Raw genomic sequence first — 21,523 nt, 5'->3', positions numbered from 1 at the left:
TCATAGTTGGATTCATCTATTGACCAAACAAACCAACCAGAATCTTCCTCATCCAGATAGCCTCACAAGTTGCTTGACTGGAATTCATGTACTATGTCTTTGTTGAACGAAGTTCAACTGATATCTATTTCCTGTTGTACCAAGAAACAACTATTGAGCCAATACTAAAGATCCCTCCTAATGTTCTCTTCCTGTCGGATGGACTCCCTGCCCAATCTGCATCGGTGAAGCCTTGAATCTTCACTTCCTCTATCCGACTGTACAACAATCCATATTGAGTAGTGCCTCTGAGGTATCTCAACACATGCTTGGCCGCCTTCCAGTACATCTTGGTTGGCCTAACCATCGCTTGACTAAGTTGGTTAATTGCGTAACGCATGTCTGGTTGTGCGTTCACCAAATACATGAGTTGATCTGATAATCACTCTATGAGTGCCATCAGTTAAAGATTTATTAAAACAAAAGGTATTACAGACTCATGTGCTGGTGTGTGTTCTGTGTTATTTAAGCAACGGATCGATCAAATTGCCAATACACAAACATTTAAATGGAAAGACAGCAGAGAAATACAGTAAGCAACACAAAGACACAAACAGTTTTAATAAGGAGTTCACCCTATTCTCCAGGGCTACATCTTCGGTCCAGCTTCAGTGGTGGCCTTGTTTTATTGTGTCTTTAAGCAGAGAATTACAAATACAGGGACTCAATGTGAGTTCTCCTGAAACAGGTTTGCTTGGCAGGGTGGTTCTTGGATTCCCCAAGCCACTCAGAGTACATAGACTCTTGTTCTTCCTACCAGCTCTGTGACCCTCAGTCTACAGTGGAAAGAGCCAACTGTGATGCTCAATCCGGACAGATTCCTCTATGGGAAGGCTTGAATCTTCAAGCTCTCTGGTGCTCGATGCTACCTGTGGTCAGCTCGGCCCTCTGTCTCCTCTGCTTGGCTTTACTGCTCTCTATGTTCAATCCTCCTCTCTGGGTTCACTGTTCACTGTCTTTTTTTCATCTCCTGGACTCCTCTCTATTCTTCCTTTTTTATTCGACTGTCTCTGTTCATGGCTTTAGCCATTCGATCTTCATGCCTGTTCGGTTCCCCTCCCACCTACGTCGAATCTCCTTCTGCCTGCGAGCTGGGAGTTCCATGTTCGGTGTCAGCATGAACGCTCGGGAAGTAGCCACGTGTCCCCATTGGAACAGCGCCAGCCTGCTCGTCAATTCATTTCTTTCGTTACGTCGTGTATGTGTTCTTTCTCCACCGTGGTGGTCAAACGGATTCCAAATCCCTTTAGAACGCGGCTTAATTTCCTGTCGATTCCGCTTCTTTCCATCGGGCGCAATCTCAGCCGTCCGATCTAGGCTCCTCCAGATCGAACGTCATACGCACATCGAGCGTGGTTGACTTGCTTGACCAATAACGCGCGATCACGGTGGTTTTTCTCTCACCTCCGCTGCCACGTGTCGATCGTTGAGTGTGATCGCTCCGCTTCCTCCAAAACCTCTTACCGTTCAAGGGCGCCCCGATCAATACCGCCGGTTTTCTAGAGCGTAGGTCCCGCCTTCGTACATTAGCCCTTTTTCCTTTTTCCACCCGCGGTCCTCTGGCTCCCAACGTGACCAAGTGCTTAAGGCTTTTCACTTTAGCCCTGTTTACCCAGCGATGCATGATTAGTGCTAATCGCACATCAAAATCGCCTCCTTTTCCCGATCCGGGGCTCCCAAGGGCTGTTTTGGCCTCCTGCACAGTCTCCATGGCCCTCGGTCAGTGCGCTTTGACCGAGGTCCTTGTCGTTCCACGTTGGCGGCCATTGCCACTGGTTCAAGGCATTTTTGATCACTGTTTTGGAATTTTTAAAGATTTGTTCAACCTGATTTAGTCATGGTTCTTTGACAGTCGTTTATGGATCCGATTCGGATCATGGCCTCCCTACTTAAAAGCTTTTGGACCACCAAAAGTTGGTTTTCTTCAAGCATCGACTAAGTGAGGAAACTATTGTCTCACTTGTCAATCTCAATCCACTTCACATTGCTCGGCTTCAAACCTTTAAGCCCAATCCTGAGGTATTCCACTTGTCCACTGCGCGTCGTCCTTACCTTCCTGTCCAGCACTGTGTCTTCCTGTAACTCACTAAGATATTCAGGTAGCAGGTCATCAACAGAAGGTAATTGACTCTTCTCTTCATGGTCCTCAACCATTGAAGGTTCAAACAACCTCAAGCAATGTGCGTTCACGACTGAGTAGATGTGCATGTAAGCTGGTAGATCAAGGAAAAAAGCATTTTCACCAATCTTCTCAAGTATGCCGAAGGTTCCATACTTGATAGGTTTTAGCTTTTTACCTTCACCTTGCATCCTGTCCTTGCTGATATACAACCAGACTTGGTCTCCAACTTCAAAACTATGCTCCATTTGATGCTTATCATGCCTAGCCTTGTACTTGGCCTGGCTCCTTTCCAGTTGTTCCTGTACTGCCTGGTGGATCTCCTGGATCTGTTTAATGAACCTAGTTGCCTTGACCACATCACTGTGTCTATCAACCATGGTATCTTTACCAAAGACAAAATCCAAAGGAGACCTTGGTATGAAACCAAAACAGGTCTCAAAATGAGATCTTTGTGTAGAAGAGTGTTTGGCTCTATTGTAAGCATGTTGCACATAGCACAAGTGCTCATCCCAAAGCTTAGGATGTTTGCTGCAATATCCTCTCAGTAACTGGATCACCGTCCTGTTAACTACTTCTGTCTGGATATCTGTTTGTGGATGAAAAGTTGTGATTTTCTTCAATTTGGTGTCCATTAGTTCCCACAAATTGGACCAAAACTTCCCCACAAATCGGGTGTCTCGATCAGATACAATAGAAGTGGGTAATCCAAAATGAACCCATACATGTTCAAAGAACAATTTTGCAGTTTGTTCAGCTGTAATCTGTTTACTACAGGGTATTAAAATACACATTTTGCTGAACCTATCCACAACAACATATAGATAATCATGACCTTTCCTAGATTTAGGCAGTCCTCCAACAAAATCCATGGAAATGCTTTCCCAAGGGTGAGAAGGAACTGGTAATGGAGTGTACAAGCCTAGTTTTCTGTTACTAGGCTTTCTTTTAGCACACATAGCACATCCCTTTACATATCTAGAAACTGTCTCATTCATTTTCGGCCAATAGCAGAACCTTTGCAGCTGTGCAACTGTTTTACTTACCCCAAAGTGACCTGATATCAGAGAAGTGTGTGCTTCCCTAATTATCTTTACTCTCTCAGTTTGTTGAATGCAGATTTTCCCACAATGATATAAGAGTCGGTCCTTCACATGATAGTCCAATTCTTCTACTCTTTTCCCTTGACTCAAAATTGCATATACATCTTTAAAGTCCATGTCCTGAGCATACTATTCTATGTAGCTTTCATGCAGCACAGAATTATGCTTAAGTATGGTAGATGCATTTATAATGGGTCTAGATAACATGTCTGCAACCTTGTTATGTATGCCCTTTTTATATCTGATGACTAAATGAAACTGTTGTAGAAAACCCATCCATCTGTAATGTCTTGATTGTTGCAACTTAGTTTGGGAGTGTAGATATTGAAGTGGCTGATGATCAGTATGTATTACTGTTTCTTTGCCCATTAAGTAATGTTTCCACTTTTTCACACTCTGAACTAATGCATACAATTCTTTATCATATGTAGGATAGTTAACTACTGCAAGATTAAAAGTCTTAGAATGATAACATATGGGTTTATCGTGCTGTGTCAACACTGCTCCCATGGCATAGTCACTGGCATCAGTTTGGATCTCAAATGGTCTTTGTAGATCTGGCAGTGCTAGTACAGGTGTTGTACTAATCTTTTCTTTCAAGGTGTTGAAGGCTTTCTGTTGTTTGCCTCCCCACTGAAACACCTTGTTCAATCCTGTCAAAGCATGTAAGGGAGCTGCAATTGAGGAAAAAATTGAAATGAACTTCCTCCAATATTGTGCTGCTCCTAAGAATCTTCTCACTTCTGTTGCAGACTTGGGTTTAGGCCAGTTTACAATGACTGCCACTTTAGAGGGATCTATTTTCAATTCACCTCCCCCTACTATATGACCCAAATAATTTAGAGAGGTTTTGCCAAATTCACATTTGGAGAGTTTAACATAAAGTTTTTCTCTTTTCAAAACATATAATGCCTGCTTAACATGCTTTAAATGTTCTTCCCACGTTTTACTAAAAATCAGAATGTCATCCAGATACACAATAACAAAATCATCAAGAAAAGGTCTGAGTACATCATTCATTAATCTCATGAAAGTAGCAGGGGCATTAGTTAGGCCAAAAGGCATAACCAGCCATTCATACAATCCCTGCTTTGTTTTGAAAGCAGTCTTCCATGCATCTTGTTCTGCAACTCTGACCTGATGGTATCCATTGTGCAAATCCAGCTTGGTGAAATAAACAACATCCTTCAATTGATCTAAAAGATCATCTATGTGAGGAAGAGGATAATGATTTTTTATTGTTATCTTATTCAGTGCTCGGTAATCAATGCAAATTCTCCACGAGCCATCTTTCTTTCTCACCAAAACAATTGATGACCCACATGGTGACGTGTTAGGCCTGATGAACCCTTTCTCGAGCAACTCCTGCACCTGCCTCTTGATTTCAGCATTCTCTAAAGCAGATAACCTGTACATCCCAATGTTAGGCAAAGGAACATCTTGCTGCAAAATAATATCATGTACTATTCCCTTTTTGGGTGGCAGACCTTGAGGTTCATGAAATAAGACATCATACTCTGAAACAATCTTTTCTATATCAGCTTGTTGATCAGCATTACAGCCCTCAAATACATTGGTTTTATCAGATTTCTTTTCCTTTACGACCATTAGTAAGAACTGTTTGCATGAATTTATCATTCTTTTCATTTGTCCTGAGTTTATGAGAGTATAATTATTCTTGAGCTTATGAGCCCTTACAAGGTATTCAATTCCATATTTAACAAGTAGATACTTGTTCTCAGCTCTATAGAAAATAGCCTTTCTATCATACAAGTAAGGACTTCCTAAAACAATTCCATATATATCTAAAGGAATTACATCTAACTCAACCTCATCTACAAATGCTGACCCAAAAGAAAACTTGAGTTTACACTGTCTAGTCACTTGTAGTTGTGCTTTATCATTCAACCATCCTAATGGGTATGGCTTCTTATGAGGTGTAGTTGCTAATCCCAATTTCTTTACAATTGCTTCAGAAATCAGATTTACTTGTGAGCCACTATCAAACAAAGTATCAATCTTTTGATTTTTGGAAACAACTCGAATATGGAAAAGCTCATGTCTTTTTCTCTCATGTTCTTCATCAATAACAGATTGAGCAGAATTACTAGTAGATGCTTTAGAATTCTTACCTTTTATACCTGTGGCTGCAATGATTGTTTCATCTCCCGAGTCTGACCCCAAATCTTTCTGAATAGCTGCAGCAGTCTTCTTCTTCTTGCCCTCAGACTTCTTAGGTCTCAGCTCTGGATGCAGAATCCAACAGTGCTCATCATCATGCCCCTCCTTTTTATAGTGAGTGCATGAAGCTTTGCCTTTTTGTGCAGTGTTAGCCTTCCTTGCTTTCCACTTTTGCTTTCTTTTCTCCTTGCTCTTGCTTACAGTGGGTTGGGATGGTCCCCCAACTTCTGGATTTCCATTCTTTCCTCTAGCTTCTAGATGAGTAGCTTGTACAGATACCTCATCTATACTAGTGGGATTAAACATGAGGATGGTATGCCTCATGTAGCTGTGTATACCACCAATGTACTTCAAAAGAGTCTCTGGTGAGTCTAATGAGATACCCAACATCAATGCTCTTTTTCTGAACTCTTGAGTATACCCTTGCACACTTTGCCCCTTCAACTGCCGAAGAGTTTGCCAACTCATCATGGCTTGTTGCATGTAGGCCAATGGATAGAACTGCTTTTGGATTGTAGTAACAAATTCACTCCAGACAGAGATGGTCTTACCATGTCTTTTCATATCAGCTTGGGTTCTGCCTTCCCACCAAACCAAGGCAGTGCCTCCTAGGCGTAGGATTGCTAGCTGAATCTTACTCTTGTATGAGTCTATGTTCTGTACCCTGCAATACACATCAATTTGTCTAATCCAATTGTCCAATTTTTCAGCATTTAGCTCTCCATCATATATAGGCAAATCGAATTTAACATCTAGTTTAATCAAAGATGCTTTCTTATTATGCACAGGGCTATTAGGAGGTGTGAGAAAGATTTCTTCTTTCCCCTTTCCTTTGGAGTGGTCATGGGAATGAGATTCATCATCTTCTTTATCTTGTTTAAAGCCTGATGAATCTTCATCCTTATGCTTTCTAAAGTCCCTATACATTTCTTCTACCATAGACTTTATAGCTAGGAAACTTTCTATAAATTGAGGGTCTGGCCCTATAGAACCTTCCTCTGACATTATCTTTCGAGAATAGATTCTCCCAATTTCAGGATTAGTTTCCACCAACTCTCCTTCTCCTAATTTGAGCTTTGATCTAGTGAGCATTCACAGCTAAACCAACACAAGCTTGTCTAACCTTACAGCCTAGAGCTCTAATACCACTTGATCTGATAATCACTATATGAGTGCCATCAGTTAAAGATTTATTAAAACAAAAGGTATTACAGACTCATGTGCTGGTGTGTGTTCTATATTATTTAAGCAACGGATCGATCAGATTACCAATACATAGACACTTAAATGGAAAGACAGTAGAGAAATACAGTAAGCAACACAAAGACACAAACAGTTTTAATAAGGAGTTCACCCTATTCTCCAGGGCTACATCTCTGATCCAGCTTCAGTGGTGGCCTTGTTTTATTGTGTCATTAAGCAGAGAATTACAAATACAGGGACTCAATGCGAGTTCTCCTGAAACAGGTTTGCTTGGCAGGGTGGTTCTTGGACTCCCCAAGCCACTCAGAGTACACAGACTCTTGTTCCTCCTACCAGCTCTGTGACCCTCGATCTACAGTGGAAAGAGACAACTGTGATGCTCAATCTGGATAGATTCCTCTATGGGAGGGCTTGAATCTTCAAGCTCTCTGGTGCTCGATGCTGCCTGCAGTCAGCTCGGCCCTCTGTCTCCTCTGCTTGGCTTTACTGCTCTCTGTGTTCAGTCCTCCTCTCTGGGTTCACTATTCACCGTCTTTTTTTCATCTCCTAGACTCCTCTCTATTCTTCCTTTTTTATTCAACTGTCTTTGTTCATGGCTTTAGCCATTCGATCCTCATGCCTGTTCGGTTCCCCTCCCGCCTGCATCGATTCTCCTTCCGCCTACGTGTTAGGAGTTCCTTGTTCGGCGTCAGCATGAATGCTCGGGAAGTAGCCACGTTTCCCCATTAGAACAGCGCCAGCCTACTCGTCGATTCATTTCTTCCGTTACGTCATGTATGCATTCTTTCTCCATCGTGGCGGTCAAACGGATTCCAAATCCCTTTAGAACGCGGCTTAATTTCTTGTCGATTCTGCTTCTTTCCATCGGGCGCAATCTCAGTTGTCTGATCTGGGCTCCTCCAGATCCAACGTCATACGTACGTCGAGAATGGTTGACTTGCTCGACCGATAAAGCGCGATCACGGCGGTTTTTCTCTCACCTCCGCTGCCACGCATCGATTGCTGAGCGTGATCGCTCCGCTTCCTCCAAAACCTCTTACCGTTCAAGGGCGCCCTGATCAATACTGCCGGTTTTCCAGAGCGCGGGTCTTGCCTTTGTACGTTAGCCCTTTTTCCTTTTTCCGCCCACGGTCCTCTGGCTCCCAACGTGACCAAGTGCTTAAGGCTTTTCCACTTTATCCCTGTTTTCCCAGCGATGCGCGATTAGCGCTAATCGCGCATCAAAATCGCCTCCTTTTCCCGATCCGGGGCTCCCAGGGGCTATTTTGGCCTCCTGCACAGTCTCCATGGGCCTTGGTCAACGCTCTTTGACCGAGGTCCTTGTCGTTCCACGTTAACGGCCATTGCCATTGGTTCAAGGCATTTTTTATCACTGTTTTGGAATTTTTAAAGATTTGTTCGACCTGATTTGGTCATGGTTCTTTGACAGTCGTTTATGGATCCGATTCGGATCATGAGTGAACCCACAAGCTGTCTGTGAACAATAGCTTCCACTACTTCACTTGAATTAGCATCCTCCTTCCTCCAGTTAGCTGCTAGAGGAGTCTCCATGGGTTTACTACTCTCCATGCGGAAGCCCCTGAGTATCTCGTTGGCATAATTTCCATGAGAGACAAATAGTTCCCCATCACCTTGCCATACTTACATGCCCAAGAAGTAGTGCATGAGCCCCAAGTCCTTCATTTCAAACTCTCTTGCAAAATCCTATTTGCAAGACTTGATCAACTTATATCCACCTGTGAGAATCAAATCGTTGACATATCAAACAATAATAAAAAATTTACCTTCCACCACAATATGGTACAGGTTTGCATCTGCTTCACTTTTGGTTAAGCCCAACCTGGTGAAGTAGCTATTGATCCTGGTGTACCAAGCACGGGGTGCTTGCTTCAGCCCATACAATGCTCACTTGAGTCAGCACACATGTGACTCACAGTCAAAGGTCTCAAAACCTTCAGGCTGCTCAATATACACCTCTTCCTCAATCATGCCATTAAGGAAGGTTGTCTTTACATCCATCTGATGTATCTTCCAACCCATCTACGCTGACAGTGCCAAAATGGATCTAATTGATGAGTACCTTGCAATAGGAGCAAAGGTGTCATCATAATCAATCCCCTCTACCTGAGAAAAGCCTCGGGCCACAAACCTGGCCTTATGTTTCTCCACACTACCATCTGTTGCTTTCTTTCCCTTGTAAATCCATTGGGAACTCACCACTGAATTGTATGCCGGTCTTGGGACCACATCCAAAACACTGTTACGAACAATGGAGTCATACTCCTCCAACATGGCATCATCCCAAACTGGTCATTACACTGCCTCCTCAAAAGAAGATGGCTTTGTCTCAACACATTTGCTCATAAGAGCTATGTATCTAGTGTACCTCTCAAGTGACCTCCTCTACCTACATTGTGATGTTGGTGCTCCCACATTCTCTCTCGCATCATGCAATAACCTATCAGCCTCTCTGGTGATCTTTCTCCCATCTCTGGAAGACTCTGCCTAAGTGGATGTCTCCACTCTTGGATCCTCTGCATGTGGTTGCTCCACAACAATATGAGGTTCCTCCTTAGGAGCTAAAATCTCCTCAATCGCATGTAGCTGAAGCTCCCTCTCAAGGGAACATCTCATGGCCTTCTCTTCATCGAATTTTACATCCCTGTGAACCACTGTCATCTTGTTGGTTGGAAGTACACCCGATAGTTGTGAGGTGTATCAATGTACCCCACAAATATCCCCAACTCTGTTGTTGGCTCAAGCTTCTTCTGTGCAACTTTGGTCACTTGAAAATATACCGATGATCCAAAAATCCTGAAGTGACCCGCATCTGGTCTTTTCCCTGAGAAAGCCTCCTCTGGTGTACTCATCCCAAAAATTCGATGAGGGCTTTTGTTCTGCAAATAAATAGTTGTGTTGAATGCCTCAACCCACAAGTGTAGTGGTAGACCTCGGTCATGTAACATCGCCCGTGTTTCCCTACAATGCTTCTATTATTCCTTTCAACCACCCCATTCTGCTGTGGGTTATGAGGTGTTGTCAACTCTCATCAAATTCCATTTTCCCCAAAAAATGTTTTAAAATCACTCAACACATACTCACCACTGTTATCACTCCTGAGAGCTTTAGCCTTTCTGCGAACTTCTTTCTTGACCAATGCTTTAATTCACAAAAAATTGCAAAAGTTTGATCTTTCTTCTGCATGAAGAAGATCCAGCATTTACGAGAAAAAACATCAACAAATATAACATAATAAATGTGCTAGGTTATGGATATTGTTGAGAACGGTCCACACACATCTAAATGGACTCGATCGAGGATCACCTATGCTCGACTGTCTTTTTTTTGAAAAGAAGCTTTGGTATATTTTCCCAAAGTACACCCTTTGCATGTGTCAACTTGCTCTAGTGTACCTTTCAGAAGACCGATAGAAATTTGCTCCATGATTTTAAAAGTGCCATGATGCAAGTGACCCAACCACCTGTAAACAATCTTCTACCTCCAACTTGTAGAGATTCTTCACCCAAATACCTATCCTCTTTACTTGTCCCGTGGCTATGTGACGAAGGAACACCTTTCCCTTACTAAAGATCACATCATAGCCTCTATCCTCCAACATGGCAACAAAAACCAAGTTCTTCTTCAACCCAGGAACATACATAACATATCTCAAAGTGAGGGGAGCACCCGACTCCGTCTGAAAGGTAATTGTACTAAGCCCGGTAGCACTATACCTCCCGTCATCACCCATCTCAATATGCATATGGAGATCCTTCTCCTCCAAGTCACTAAAGAGTTCCTTGTTACCAGCCTATGGAAAGAAGCTCCATTGTTTAGGTACCATACACTACTCATCATCGATGACACCATACATGTGATGAGGGTAAAGTCCAATTCGAATTGTGAGGCAAGAGCCTCACCTGCCGCTCCTCCTAAGGGCTTCTTCTTGGACTTCTTGAGCAGAAAATTTGTAGAAAAATGTCCCAGCTCGTGACAATGAAAGCACTTGACTTTCGACATGTCCTTCTTCTTGCCTCCATGACAAGAATCCAATTTGGAATGGGACACCTTCCCCTTCCCTTTCTTTGCCTTACTCGCTAAGGCACAATTTTCCTCATCATCAGTCTTTGATGAGGATCCATCTCTAGTATTCCTCTGAATCTCTTCCTACCCCAAATCTAGGCACATTCGTTCCTAATATTGCAGCTTCTCCCTCCCATTGACAAAGTCTTGATAACTTTGCCAACTCTTGGGAAGTCCTAGAAGAACTAGGTTCACCATATCGTCCTAGGAAATAGTAATCCCAACACTTCCAAGCTCATCACGACAATGAGTGAACTTGGTCAAGTATTTCGGAATTGAGTCTCCCTTCTCCATTTTGATCTTTCTAAGTTTTTCCTTCAATGCCAACTTCCTATGGTCACTGCTTTTCTAAAACAGGTCTGTCAATGCCTTCCACATAGCATATGGAGTTTCCTTGCCATGGAGACTCGAGAAAATGTGGTCTCAAACTCCCTCAATGATAATATGCCTTGCCTTTACTACACACTTTCTCCATTCAGCTAGATCTTTAGAATCCGATGCTGGAGGCTTAGGAATGTCTTGATCAATGAATTCCTTAAGGCCATCGTCTTCTAGCATTGCTTCCATCCTGTCCTTCCAGGCTATGTAATTTGAGCTGCCTTCCAAGGCATACTCAAGTCTCAAACAGTGGAAAGCCATTTCCCGACTCTGAAGTATGAACTGCAAATTTGAATTTCACTTGCACAACAAACTCGAAATCTCCTCTTCTATACTGTCTTAAGCTCTGATACCATGTAGATTTTTCTTTAGATCAACGACTCATGTAATTTTCTAAAACATAAGACAAGAATCTACTCTACTCTTCTCAGCGGAAACTGCAAATGATCGATGAAAACAATAAGCAGAAAGAGGAAGAATATCAATGGCACATAACACAATATTTCTCTGGGGAAAGCAACTTCTCAAAACCCCGACTATCTATATTGCATTAAGCAGAAGATATGAGAAGAATATACAATGCTTGTTCTCATTAGAACAATTCCTACACAAGTATGATCTAACTCTCTGCCTCACAAGCCATCTCAAGCCAACACCTATCCAAATATGTTGCATTCCAAGCCCCTACTTCCTTGCGCAATTCCTAGAGGAATTAGCCCATATTTAATTGGGAAATCCTTCTTCCATACCACGCAATCCAAACTTACGTCCTCAACTAATTGCATGCACCATCTGTACAACTCGGAAAATTATACAACTGATAGTACACTGTCCCTGTACTCTAGTCTCAACTGGGTCTTCCTCTGAACCGACATGCATGAGTTATTTATGAGTGAATATTTAGTTAGCTGGTGTGGCACTGAGGATGCATTGATGCACCAACTCACTACTAGACCTCTACTAGTTCCTCCAACAATTAGAACAAGTTTAACTGACTATAACTCAGTTGGACAGAGATATCTAATTACAACTCTTGAAATCAATCTGGACCCCTAAAATTTAGGGGTCACACTTACATGACTCCAAATAGACTTCCAACTCGAATTTCCTAAGTCAATTAAGTCAATTTAACTTAATTAACTATTTACAAGTTTCTAGGAGAATAGAACTCGATTTTAATTCACAATTTAATTCAAGGACAAATTAAATTGGAACTTATTTTTGCCATTTTTAACACTCTTCTGCCTCACTGAAGCTCAAACTCTTCCACACCTAACTGCTGCTACTCTGGAAAATCAAATTCTCCAAGTAACTCTAGTGTATTCTCCATCACCATGTCGATCTCCTCTTATTATCCATTGTTGGAGCACCAATGACCAAGATTAAAACTTAATCAATGGATAGGATCATCTATGGATCTATACGAGTGAGTTTCTAGATTATTCTCACCTTATCTCAATTAATATTGACTAATTAACCATATTCCCTAAGTTTAGACTTTGGAAATATTTAAAAATCGGCTAATAAGCTAATTGAGACACTTCTAGGTAGAATTTCCGAAAACTATTTCTGGGATTTGGAGATCTCATTCATTCTAGCCTCTCCACCAAATTTCGTGGCTAGAACACATCCGATGCTATAAAAACTAACAAACGACTCCATATTTTCCAAAGTATTTGTGGTATTCTATACAAAACAAATGGTGTCCTAGGAAAGGTAGGTACGATCACATATGAAAAGTCCATTTGTAATTTCCCTCCAATTGAGGCACATCATTTTCTTGATAATAACATACACTAAGCATCAGGCTCATCAATGATTACAATATCCATCGACACAAATATATCTTTATTAGCTACCAAAGACACCTTGACATCTTTCATAAGGCCATTTACAGGTGTAGATTTTGAATCAAAACCACACACATTTTTGTAAGGCCTGGTGATGTCCATCCCCAATTGAGAAATGAATCTCAAAGGCATTACATTTGGAGAGGCATCAAAATCAAGCATTCAATTATGCAAGATGAGATTGTTGATCACCAAGGATAACAAAAATGGTTCATTTCCTCCATTCTTCTTATCAATATACATGTTTTGTAAAATGACTGAAGGGTCCTTGGGCTCTTCTTCAGATTTGAAAGCCTTACTGATTTGCCTCCTTTGAGGCCCCAACTTTGCTATCTCCAAAATATGAATTTGTACATTTACTATAGCCAAAACTTTGGTTATATCAACATCCAATGCAACATTAGGGTTTTGAGGTTTTAGCCTAGGCATAATTTTAGTGTTGAGAAATTAAGATGCTAGTAGATTAGGGTTAATTTCTCTATCATGATAATTACTTGTGAATGTTTGTTGGCTTTATTAAATTTTATGTTCTTCTTATTCATCAAGAAATTACCAAAAGTACAAAACATGAAGATCACAAGAGACAAAGAACACAAAGATGTAGCCTCCAAGCTAGGGAAAAACCCCACAAGGCGGAAAACCCAAATAATCCTCTTCTTATAGAATCAGATCGAAGTGAAATGTCCAAGACCTAAGACCAAGGCCAACACTTCCACAAAGACCCAAGTTAACCCTCCTCCAGGTCTCATCCAATCAAGTCAAAGTCAACAAAATTCAATGCTAGTTTAACATCTGAAATCTAGTCAACTCCTAAAATTTTGACTGTTGAAATTTCAGGCCTACAATACTTCAAGAAAATTCTCAAAACTAGGGCTGAAAATTTTTCATCTTCTCTCTCCTTTGACCTCATTCTCTCTCCTTTGACTTCACTGCTTTTCCTTCTTGTCTCAACATAGAAATTGATGATGATTGATGAGTGAGTGACTTGTTTTAAATAGTTGTATTTTAATTTTGGGTATTAAGTACTGGACCTAGTCCCATATCTCATCGACCCATCGAGATTCAAGGTTTTCGACAACGAAGAATAAAATCTATGATTTTCAACACGTGGCACCCACATGGCCATGCCTAGTTCACATGGTGCCACACCACTGCCACATGTGGGTCCACATGGCACACTAACCATACATGTATTGATACATGCTTTATTTCCCCAGTAATACATTGCCCAGGTCAATATTCTTTATCTCCACGTCATCACTTTCTTGGGACAATATTGCTTAGTCCTCGACATTACTTCCTTGAGCCGATATTCTTTACCTCCTCGACATCACTTACTCAAGCTCAAACACCACTTTTTCTTCTATGATAAATAGTGAGAGCCCATGACAACCAACCAACCAATGAGCAACTAGAACCAACTTCTTTAGTTATGGCTTCATATATAATTCTTCCTGGCAAATGTCGGTGTGTTTGAAAGGTCGTCGCCTGTCTCCTTGATGTGCTAGGAGAAAAGGGCATCATTTCCTCCATTCCACCACCTCTAGTCATATCTCATAAATGTGCATCTGATAAATTAACTACTAGTAAATGGCTTTAATTTGGTCTGCACCATTACTTCCAATCACATCTCATAAATTAACTGTTAATGAGTTGGCTCATCAGAGTTGCAAAAGATAGTTTCTTGACTTCATCATTTAAGTTTAGGGTTGGGTCGTGGCTTCCTAGCAAGAAAAATCCGTAAGACATTTGGATCCAAAAGGTCATTGTAATGTTACAAAAAGGAAATAGAAGTGATAAACAAAGCAAAATGCACATACAACACATAAATATTTAGACAACAATTAAACACCCATAAAATTGCACTAGAACTACGCCAAATTGAGCATTTTATTATGAAGAAGACAGTACAAATATATAGAATGTGTGTACAAATATATATAAACACTAAAATAATATAAATAGAAAATGATAAAAATATATATATTAACTATAAAAAAATATACTCCTAATCATTTATAATAAGAAAAGTCAGATTTTATTCCTAATCATTTATAATAAGAAAAGTCAGATTTTATTACCAACTCATCATAGTAACATGTTAAATGATTGAAATTTCATTTGTTCCCTAAAATTATGTCTAAAATAAATAATGGCTACGACTTCCACATTGAAGTATTTTATGTCTAAAATAAATATCTTCATGGATTGATGGGAAAGGTCGACCGATAATAAAGAGGATTAATTAATTGATGTATCTGCACAGGATTGATGTATGAATGCTCCTTTGGGTTGCTCTATTTCAATCTCATCTGCTTTAGGGCTTCCAGAGCGGGTCACACGGCAAGCGATTTCAATCTCATCTGCTTACCTCAACCCAATGGCGAGGAGGTCTATGCTTTCCATATGGGGCAGGAAGAATTCTCAACGCTCCTTCCACACCTTGAATACCAGTGGCGACTCGCACATTAAAACACTCTGCCAGACCAACAGGCTTACGGAGGCAGTGGAGACCTTCAGCCATCTGCTTTCAGCTAAATCTAATCCCACCATCACCACCTGCAATCTTTTGTTAAGTAGCCTAGTCCGACGGAGCCGACATCAATCAGCGTTGCGTGTTTACAGGCTTATGGTTGAAGTAGACATTGTTCCAAATCTCATTTCTCTGAGCATTGTTATCAACTGTCACTGTGAAACAGGTAGAATGGATTATGCTTTCAAAATGTTTGAAGGAATGGAAGCACATGGCTATATTCCAGATGTCGTAATATTCAATACCCTCATCAAAGGGCTTTGCAGGACGGGCAGAACGGAAGATGCTATCAATCTGTTCAAACAAATGGTGAACAAACGACAGCTTCCTAATCTTTATAAATATAGCACCCTAATACATGGGCTCTGCAAGAGAGGGAAAACTCACGAGGCTTTTGGATTGATAGCTGTTATGCTGCAACAGGGTCATGAGCCTGACACTATTACATTTACTGCTTTAATAAATGGTTTCTGCAAAGAAGGTAAGCTCAAAGAGGCCAATCAACTACTGTATCTGATGTTAAAAGAAGGGCATAACCCGGATGTTATTACATTTACTGCTTTAATTGACGGCTTCTGTAAGGGAGCCAAGTTGGAGGAGGCTACGAATCTCTTCTATGAAATGTCCGACAGAGACATCTGCCCAAATGCTGTCACATACAGTGCGCTTATTGATGGTTTCTGTAAGGGAGGCAAGTTGGAGGAGGCTATGAAGCTCTTCTATGAAATGTCAGACAGAAACATATGCCCTGATGTTGTCACATACAGTGTGCTTATTGATGGTTTCTGTAAGGAAGGCAAGTTGGAGGAGGCTATGAAGCTCTTCTATGAAATGCCCGACAGAAACATATACCCCAATGTTTTCACATACAATGTGCTTATTGACGGCTTCTGTAAGGGAGCCAAGTTGGAGGAGGCTATGAAGCTCTTCTATGAAATGTCAGACAGAAACATATGCACTGATGTTGTCACATACAATGTGCTTATTGATGGTTTCTGTAAGGAAGGCAAGTTGGAGGAGGCTAGGAAGTTCTTCTATGTAATGCACAACAAGAACATATTGCCTAATGTTGTCACATACACTACATTTATCGCTGGTCTCATCAAGGAAGGGCTGTGGAAGGAGGCCAACAAAGTACTTCATGAGATGCTAGATAAGGAGAACAATCCGTCTGTTATCACATATAATGTTCTTATTGCTGGTCTTTGCAAAGAAGGGAAGTTTCAAGAAGCTCTCCAATTGTTAGATGTTATGGCTGAAATAGGTGATCAACCTAATGATATCACATATAATACACTTATAGAGGGGTTTTGCAAAGTGGGTAATCTAGAAAAAGCAAGGGAGCTCCTTGCAGAGATGCTGGAGAAAGGTTGCATGCCTGACCTAGTTCGCTTTACAACATTAATAGATGGACTCTGTAAGCATCACGGGCAAGACAAAGTTTAACAGATCTTTTATGAGATTCCAGAGTATGCCTCGAGCCTTGATGATGTTACATACAGCACATTGATGGATGGACTTTGCAATGTTGGTAATTTTAATAAGTTATCTAAAGTGATGAAAGATAGCAGTCCAAGAAGCCTCATAACTACATGACTACATTTACTACCCTCATGGAGGGACTAGGCACACACCAAGAGGGCAATAGACCATTGCATGAGGTCTTAAAAAAAGTTTGGCATGAAGCTGACATATTCTGCAGTAAAGATATCGCTGTAGCAGCAGACTATCAATGGATGAACTGTAGGGGTGACTTCTGTAATAGTGCACTAGCAAGCTATCTGAAACAGATTTGGCAATTCAGCTTAATAAAGTGATCTGAGTGGTCGAATTCCCATTAGCATACCAGGTGTTTCTCTGAAAACACATTTGGTTAGGGTTTAGTGGATTGCAGATCCTGATTAATCATTAGATACACCAGTTCATCAATCTAAAATGGAATTGCCTTTAGCAGTTAGTGTATCGCAACTTGCAACTAATGAAGTGACCCCAAGAAAAATTTCAACGATATTCTTCACGGTAATAATTTGGAATTGGTTTGATGAAATGGTTAGTGGCTTGTCATTGCCTTCGATAGAGTGTACTTTGTGAATTTCAATAGTGAACTGTACTTAAATGGACTAACCTGGTTTGAAGTATTGAACTGAGTTTGTTTACAATTTTGTAGTTTGCTTTGGAATGACCTCCTTTTTGTTATGTATTTGACTGTTTAGGCCTTGTGAAATATTTTGCTTCATTGATTGAATGCCCAGGCTCCATATCTATCTAGTACATGCTGAGACTCCATATGTATCGAATACTTGCTCCCATTATAGGACACAATTTGTAATGATTGTCACGGCATGTCTTAGTTACAGTGCATCTTTTTTATTTAGACATCTGCAACTACTTCACTGTCTAGTTTCTGCTGTCCAAATTGTAGTAGCCGAGACAACTATTATCTCAGTGTCCATCTGTTGACCATCACCTTGGTCAGCGAGCTGTCATGAGAGGATGATATCGGTTGGGGACCATTCCATTCTTTTTGTCATAAGTTATTTTATTTATGGCCACGGAATGTGGATTCAATCACATATCCAAATGTTCAACGACAAGCAATGGGAGCTAGTTTAGTCTATGGGCACACATACCAAACAAGTGCAATAGTTGCTGGAATTCAGGGAACCCTTTTTCCATTTCCACTCTGACCCCTAAGTATGGGATAGTACACAGGGAAATAATGTTCTCTGAAAGGCCTGGTCAATGAAAATGCTAGTTTTGTAGAAATTTTCAGTTTACTGCACCCAGATAAAACCCCAGCTCCTAGAAATGAAAAGCATTAACCTACTTGTATTTTTTCCTCCACAAAATTGGAGTAATCAAGGGAGAGGACAACAAAGGGTGATTAACGTTCATGCAAAGTTACCAGACTATGATAATTTGGTTGACATGTTTGAGGTGATAATTGATGTATTTGCACAGGATTGATGTATGAATGCTCGTTTGGGTTGGTCTATTTCCACAGGCTTTAGGGCTTCCAGAGCGGGTCACACGGCAAGCAATTTCAATCTCATCTGCTGACCTCAACCCAATGGTGATGATGGCACCTGCAAGGAGGTCTATGCTTTGCATATGGGGCAGAAAGATTTCTCAACGCTCCTTCCACACCTTGAATACCAGTGGCGACTCGCACATTAAAACACTCTGCCAGACCAACAGGCTTACGGAGGAAGTGGAGACCTTCAGCCATCTGCTTTCAGCTAAATCTAATCCCACCATCACCACCTGCAATCTTTTGTTAAGTAGCCTAGTCCAACGGAACCGACATCAATCAGCATTGCGTGTTTACAGACTTATGGTTGAAGCAGACATTATTCCAAATCTCATTTCTCTGAGCATTGTTATCAACTGTCACTGTGAAACAGGTAGAATGGATTATGCTTTCAAAGTGTTTGAAGGAATGGAAGCACATGGCTATATTCCAAATGTCGTAATATTCAGTACCCTCATCAAAGGGCTTTGCAGGACGGGCAGGACGGAGGATGCTGTCAAACTGTTCAATCAAATGGTGAACAAACGACAGCTTCCTAATCTTTTTACATATAGCACCCTAATACATGGGCTCTGCAAGAGAGGGAAAACTCACGAGGCTTTTGGATTGATAGCTGTTATGCTGCAACAGGGTCATGAGCCTGACACTATTACATTTACTGCTTTAATTGATGGTTTCTGCAAAGAAGGTACGCTTAAAGAGGCCAATCAACTACTGTATCTGATGTTAAAAGAAGGGCATAACCCCGATGTTATTACATTTACTGCTTTAATTGATAGTTTCTGTAAGAAAGGCAAGTTGGAGGAGGCTATGAAGCTCTTCTATGAAATGCCCGACAGAAACATATACCCCAATGTTGTCACATACAATGTGATTATTGACGGCTTCTGTAAGGGAGCCAAGTTGGAGGAGGCTATTAATCTCTTCTATGAAATGTCCGACAGAGACATCTGCCCAAATGCTGTCACATACAGTGCGCTTATTGCTGGTTTCTGTAAGGGAGGCAAGTTGGAGGAGGCTATGAAGCTCTTCTATGAAATGTCAGACAGAAACATATGCCCTGATGTTGTCACATACAGTGTGCTTATTGATGGTTTCTTTAAGGAAGGCAAGTTGGAGGAGGCTACGAATCTCTACTATGAAATGTCCGACAAAGACATCTGCCCAAATGCTGTCACATGCAGTGTGCTTATCGATGGTTTCTGTAAGGGAGGCAAGTTGGAGAAGGCTATGAAGCTCTTCTATGAAATGTCCGACAGAGACATCTGCCCAAATGCTGTCACATACAGTGTACTTATCCATGGTTTCTGTAAGGGAGGCAAGTTGGAGGAGGCTAGGAAGTTCTTCTATGGAATGCACAACAAAAACATATTGCCTAATGTTGTCACATACAATGCATTTATCGCTGGCCTCGTCAAGGAAGGGCAGTGGAAGGAGGCCACCAAAGTACTTCATGAGATGCTGGATAAGGGGAACAATCCGAGTGTTATCACATACACTGTTCTTATTGCTGGTCTTTGCAAAGAAGGGAAGCTTCAAGAAGCTCTCCAATTGTTAGATGTTATGGCTGAAATAGGTGATGAACCTAATGATATCACATATAATACACTTATAGAGGGGTTTTGCAAGGTGGGTAATCTAGAAAAAGCCAGGGAGCTCCTTGTAGAGATGTTGGAGAAAGGTTGCATGCCTGACCTAGTTCGCTTTACAACATTAATAGATGGACTCTGTAAGCATCACGGGCAATAGATGGACTCTGTAAGCATGACGGGCAAGACAAAGTTTAACAGATCTTTTATGAGATTCCAGAGTATGCCTCAAGCCTTGATGACGTTACATACAGCACATTGATGGATAGACTTTACAATGTTGGTGTTTTAATAATTTATCTACAGTGATGAAAGATAGTAGTCCAAGAGGCCTCATAACTACATGACTACATTTACCACCCTCATGGAGGCACTAGGCACACCCCAAGAGGGTAATAGACCATTGCATGAGGTCTTAAAAAAAGTTTGGCATGAAGCTGACATATTCTGCAGTAAAGATATCGTTGTAGCAGTAGACTATCAATGGATGAACTGTAGGGGTGACTTCGGTAATAGTGCACTAGCAAGCTATCTGAAACAGATTTGGCAATTCAGCTTAATGAAGTGATCTGAGTGGTCGAATTCCCATTAGCATACCAGGTGTTTCTCTGAAAACACATTTGGTTAGGGTTTAGGGTGACTTCGGTAATAGTGCACTAGCAAGCTGTCTGAAACAGATTTGGCAATTCAGCTTAATGAAGTGATCTGAGTGGTCGAATTCCCATTAGCATACCAGGTGTTTCTCTGAAAACACATTTGGTTAGGGTTCAGTGGATTGCAGTCCTGATTAGATACACCAGTTCATCAATCTAAAATGGAATTGGCTTTAGCAGTTAGTGTGTTGCAACTTGCAACTAATGAAGTGACCCCAAGAAAAATTTCAACGATATTCTTCACGGTAATAATTTGGAATTGGTTTGATGAAATGGATAGTGGCTTGTCATTGCCTTTGATGGAGTGTACCTTGTGAATTTCAATAGTGAACTGTACTTAAATGGACTAACCTGGTTTGAAGTATTGAACTGAGTTTGTTTACAATTTTGTAGTTTGCTTTGGAATGTCCTCCTTTTAGTTATGTATTTGACTGTTTAGGCCTTGTGAAATATTTTGCTTCCTTGATTGAATGCCCAGGCTCCATATGTATCGAGTACTTGCTGAGACTCCATATGTATCGAGTACTTGCTCCCATTATAGGACACAAAATTTGTAATGATTATCACGGCATGTCTTAGTTACAGTGCATCTTTTTTTATTTAGACATCTGCAACTATTTCATTGTCTAGTTTCTTCTGTCCAAATTGTAGTAGCCGAGACAACTATTATCTCAGTGTTCATCTGTTTTCCATCAGCTTGGTCAGCGAGCTGTCATGGCTATGCTGCGAGCTGGTTTGGGACCATTCCATTCTTTTTGTCA

General features: G+C 41.0%; 1 protein-coding gene across 1 annotated transcript; it reads left to right on the top strand.

The window, feature by feature from the left end:
- Positions 1-15,262: 15,262 nt before the first annotated feature.
- On the top strand, positions 15,263-20,903 carry LOC149242497 (uncharacterized). Its single transcript, XM_089370857.1, has 2 exons — positions 15,263-16,929; positions 18,485-20,903. The coding sequence occupies exons 1-2, from the start codon at positions 15,337-15,339 to the stop codon at positions 20,267-20,269; spliced, it is 3,378 nt and encodes a 1,125-aa protein (XP_089226983.1). The 5' UTR covers positions 15,263-15,336; the 3' UTR covers positions 20,270-20,903.
- The last annotated feature ends 620 nt before the right edge of the window (positions 20,904-21,523 follow it).

Source organism: Pinus tabuliformis, chromosome 8, assembly GCF_031772625.1.
Source record: "Pinus tabuliformis cultivar Carrire ecotype Pingquan chromosome 8, CPIR1, whole genome shotgun sequence".
Taxonomy (NCBI): Eukaryota; Viridiplantae; Streptophyta; class Pinopsida; order Pinales; family Pinaceae; genus Pinus; species Pinus tabuliformis.
This window is presented reverse-complemented; position numbering and strand designations above follow the sequence as displayed.

Excerpts from the sequence above, each read along its gene's own strand:
- LOC149242497 (XM_089370857.1), top strand. The coding sequence starts at position 15,337 with ATGGCGAGGAGGTCTATGCTTTCCATATGGGGCAGGAAGAATTCTCAA. Across the intron at positions 16,930-18,484 it reads AGCATCACGGGCAAGACAAA|TTTCCACAGGCTTTAGGGCT; the intron begins GTTTAACAGATC and ends TGGGTTGGTCTA.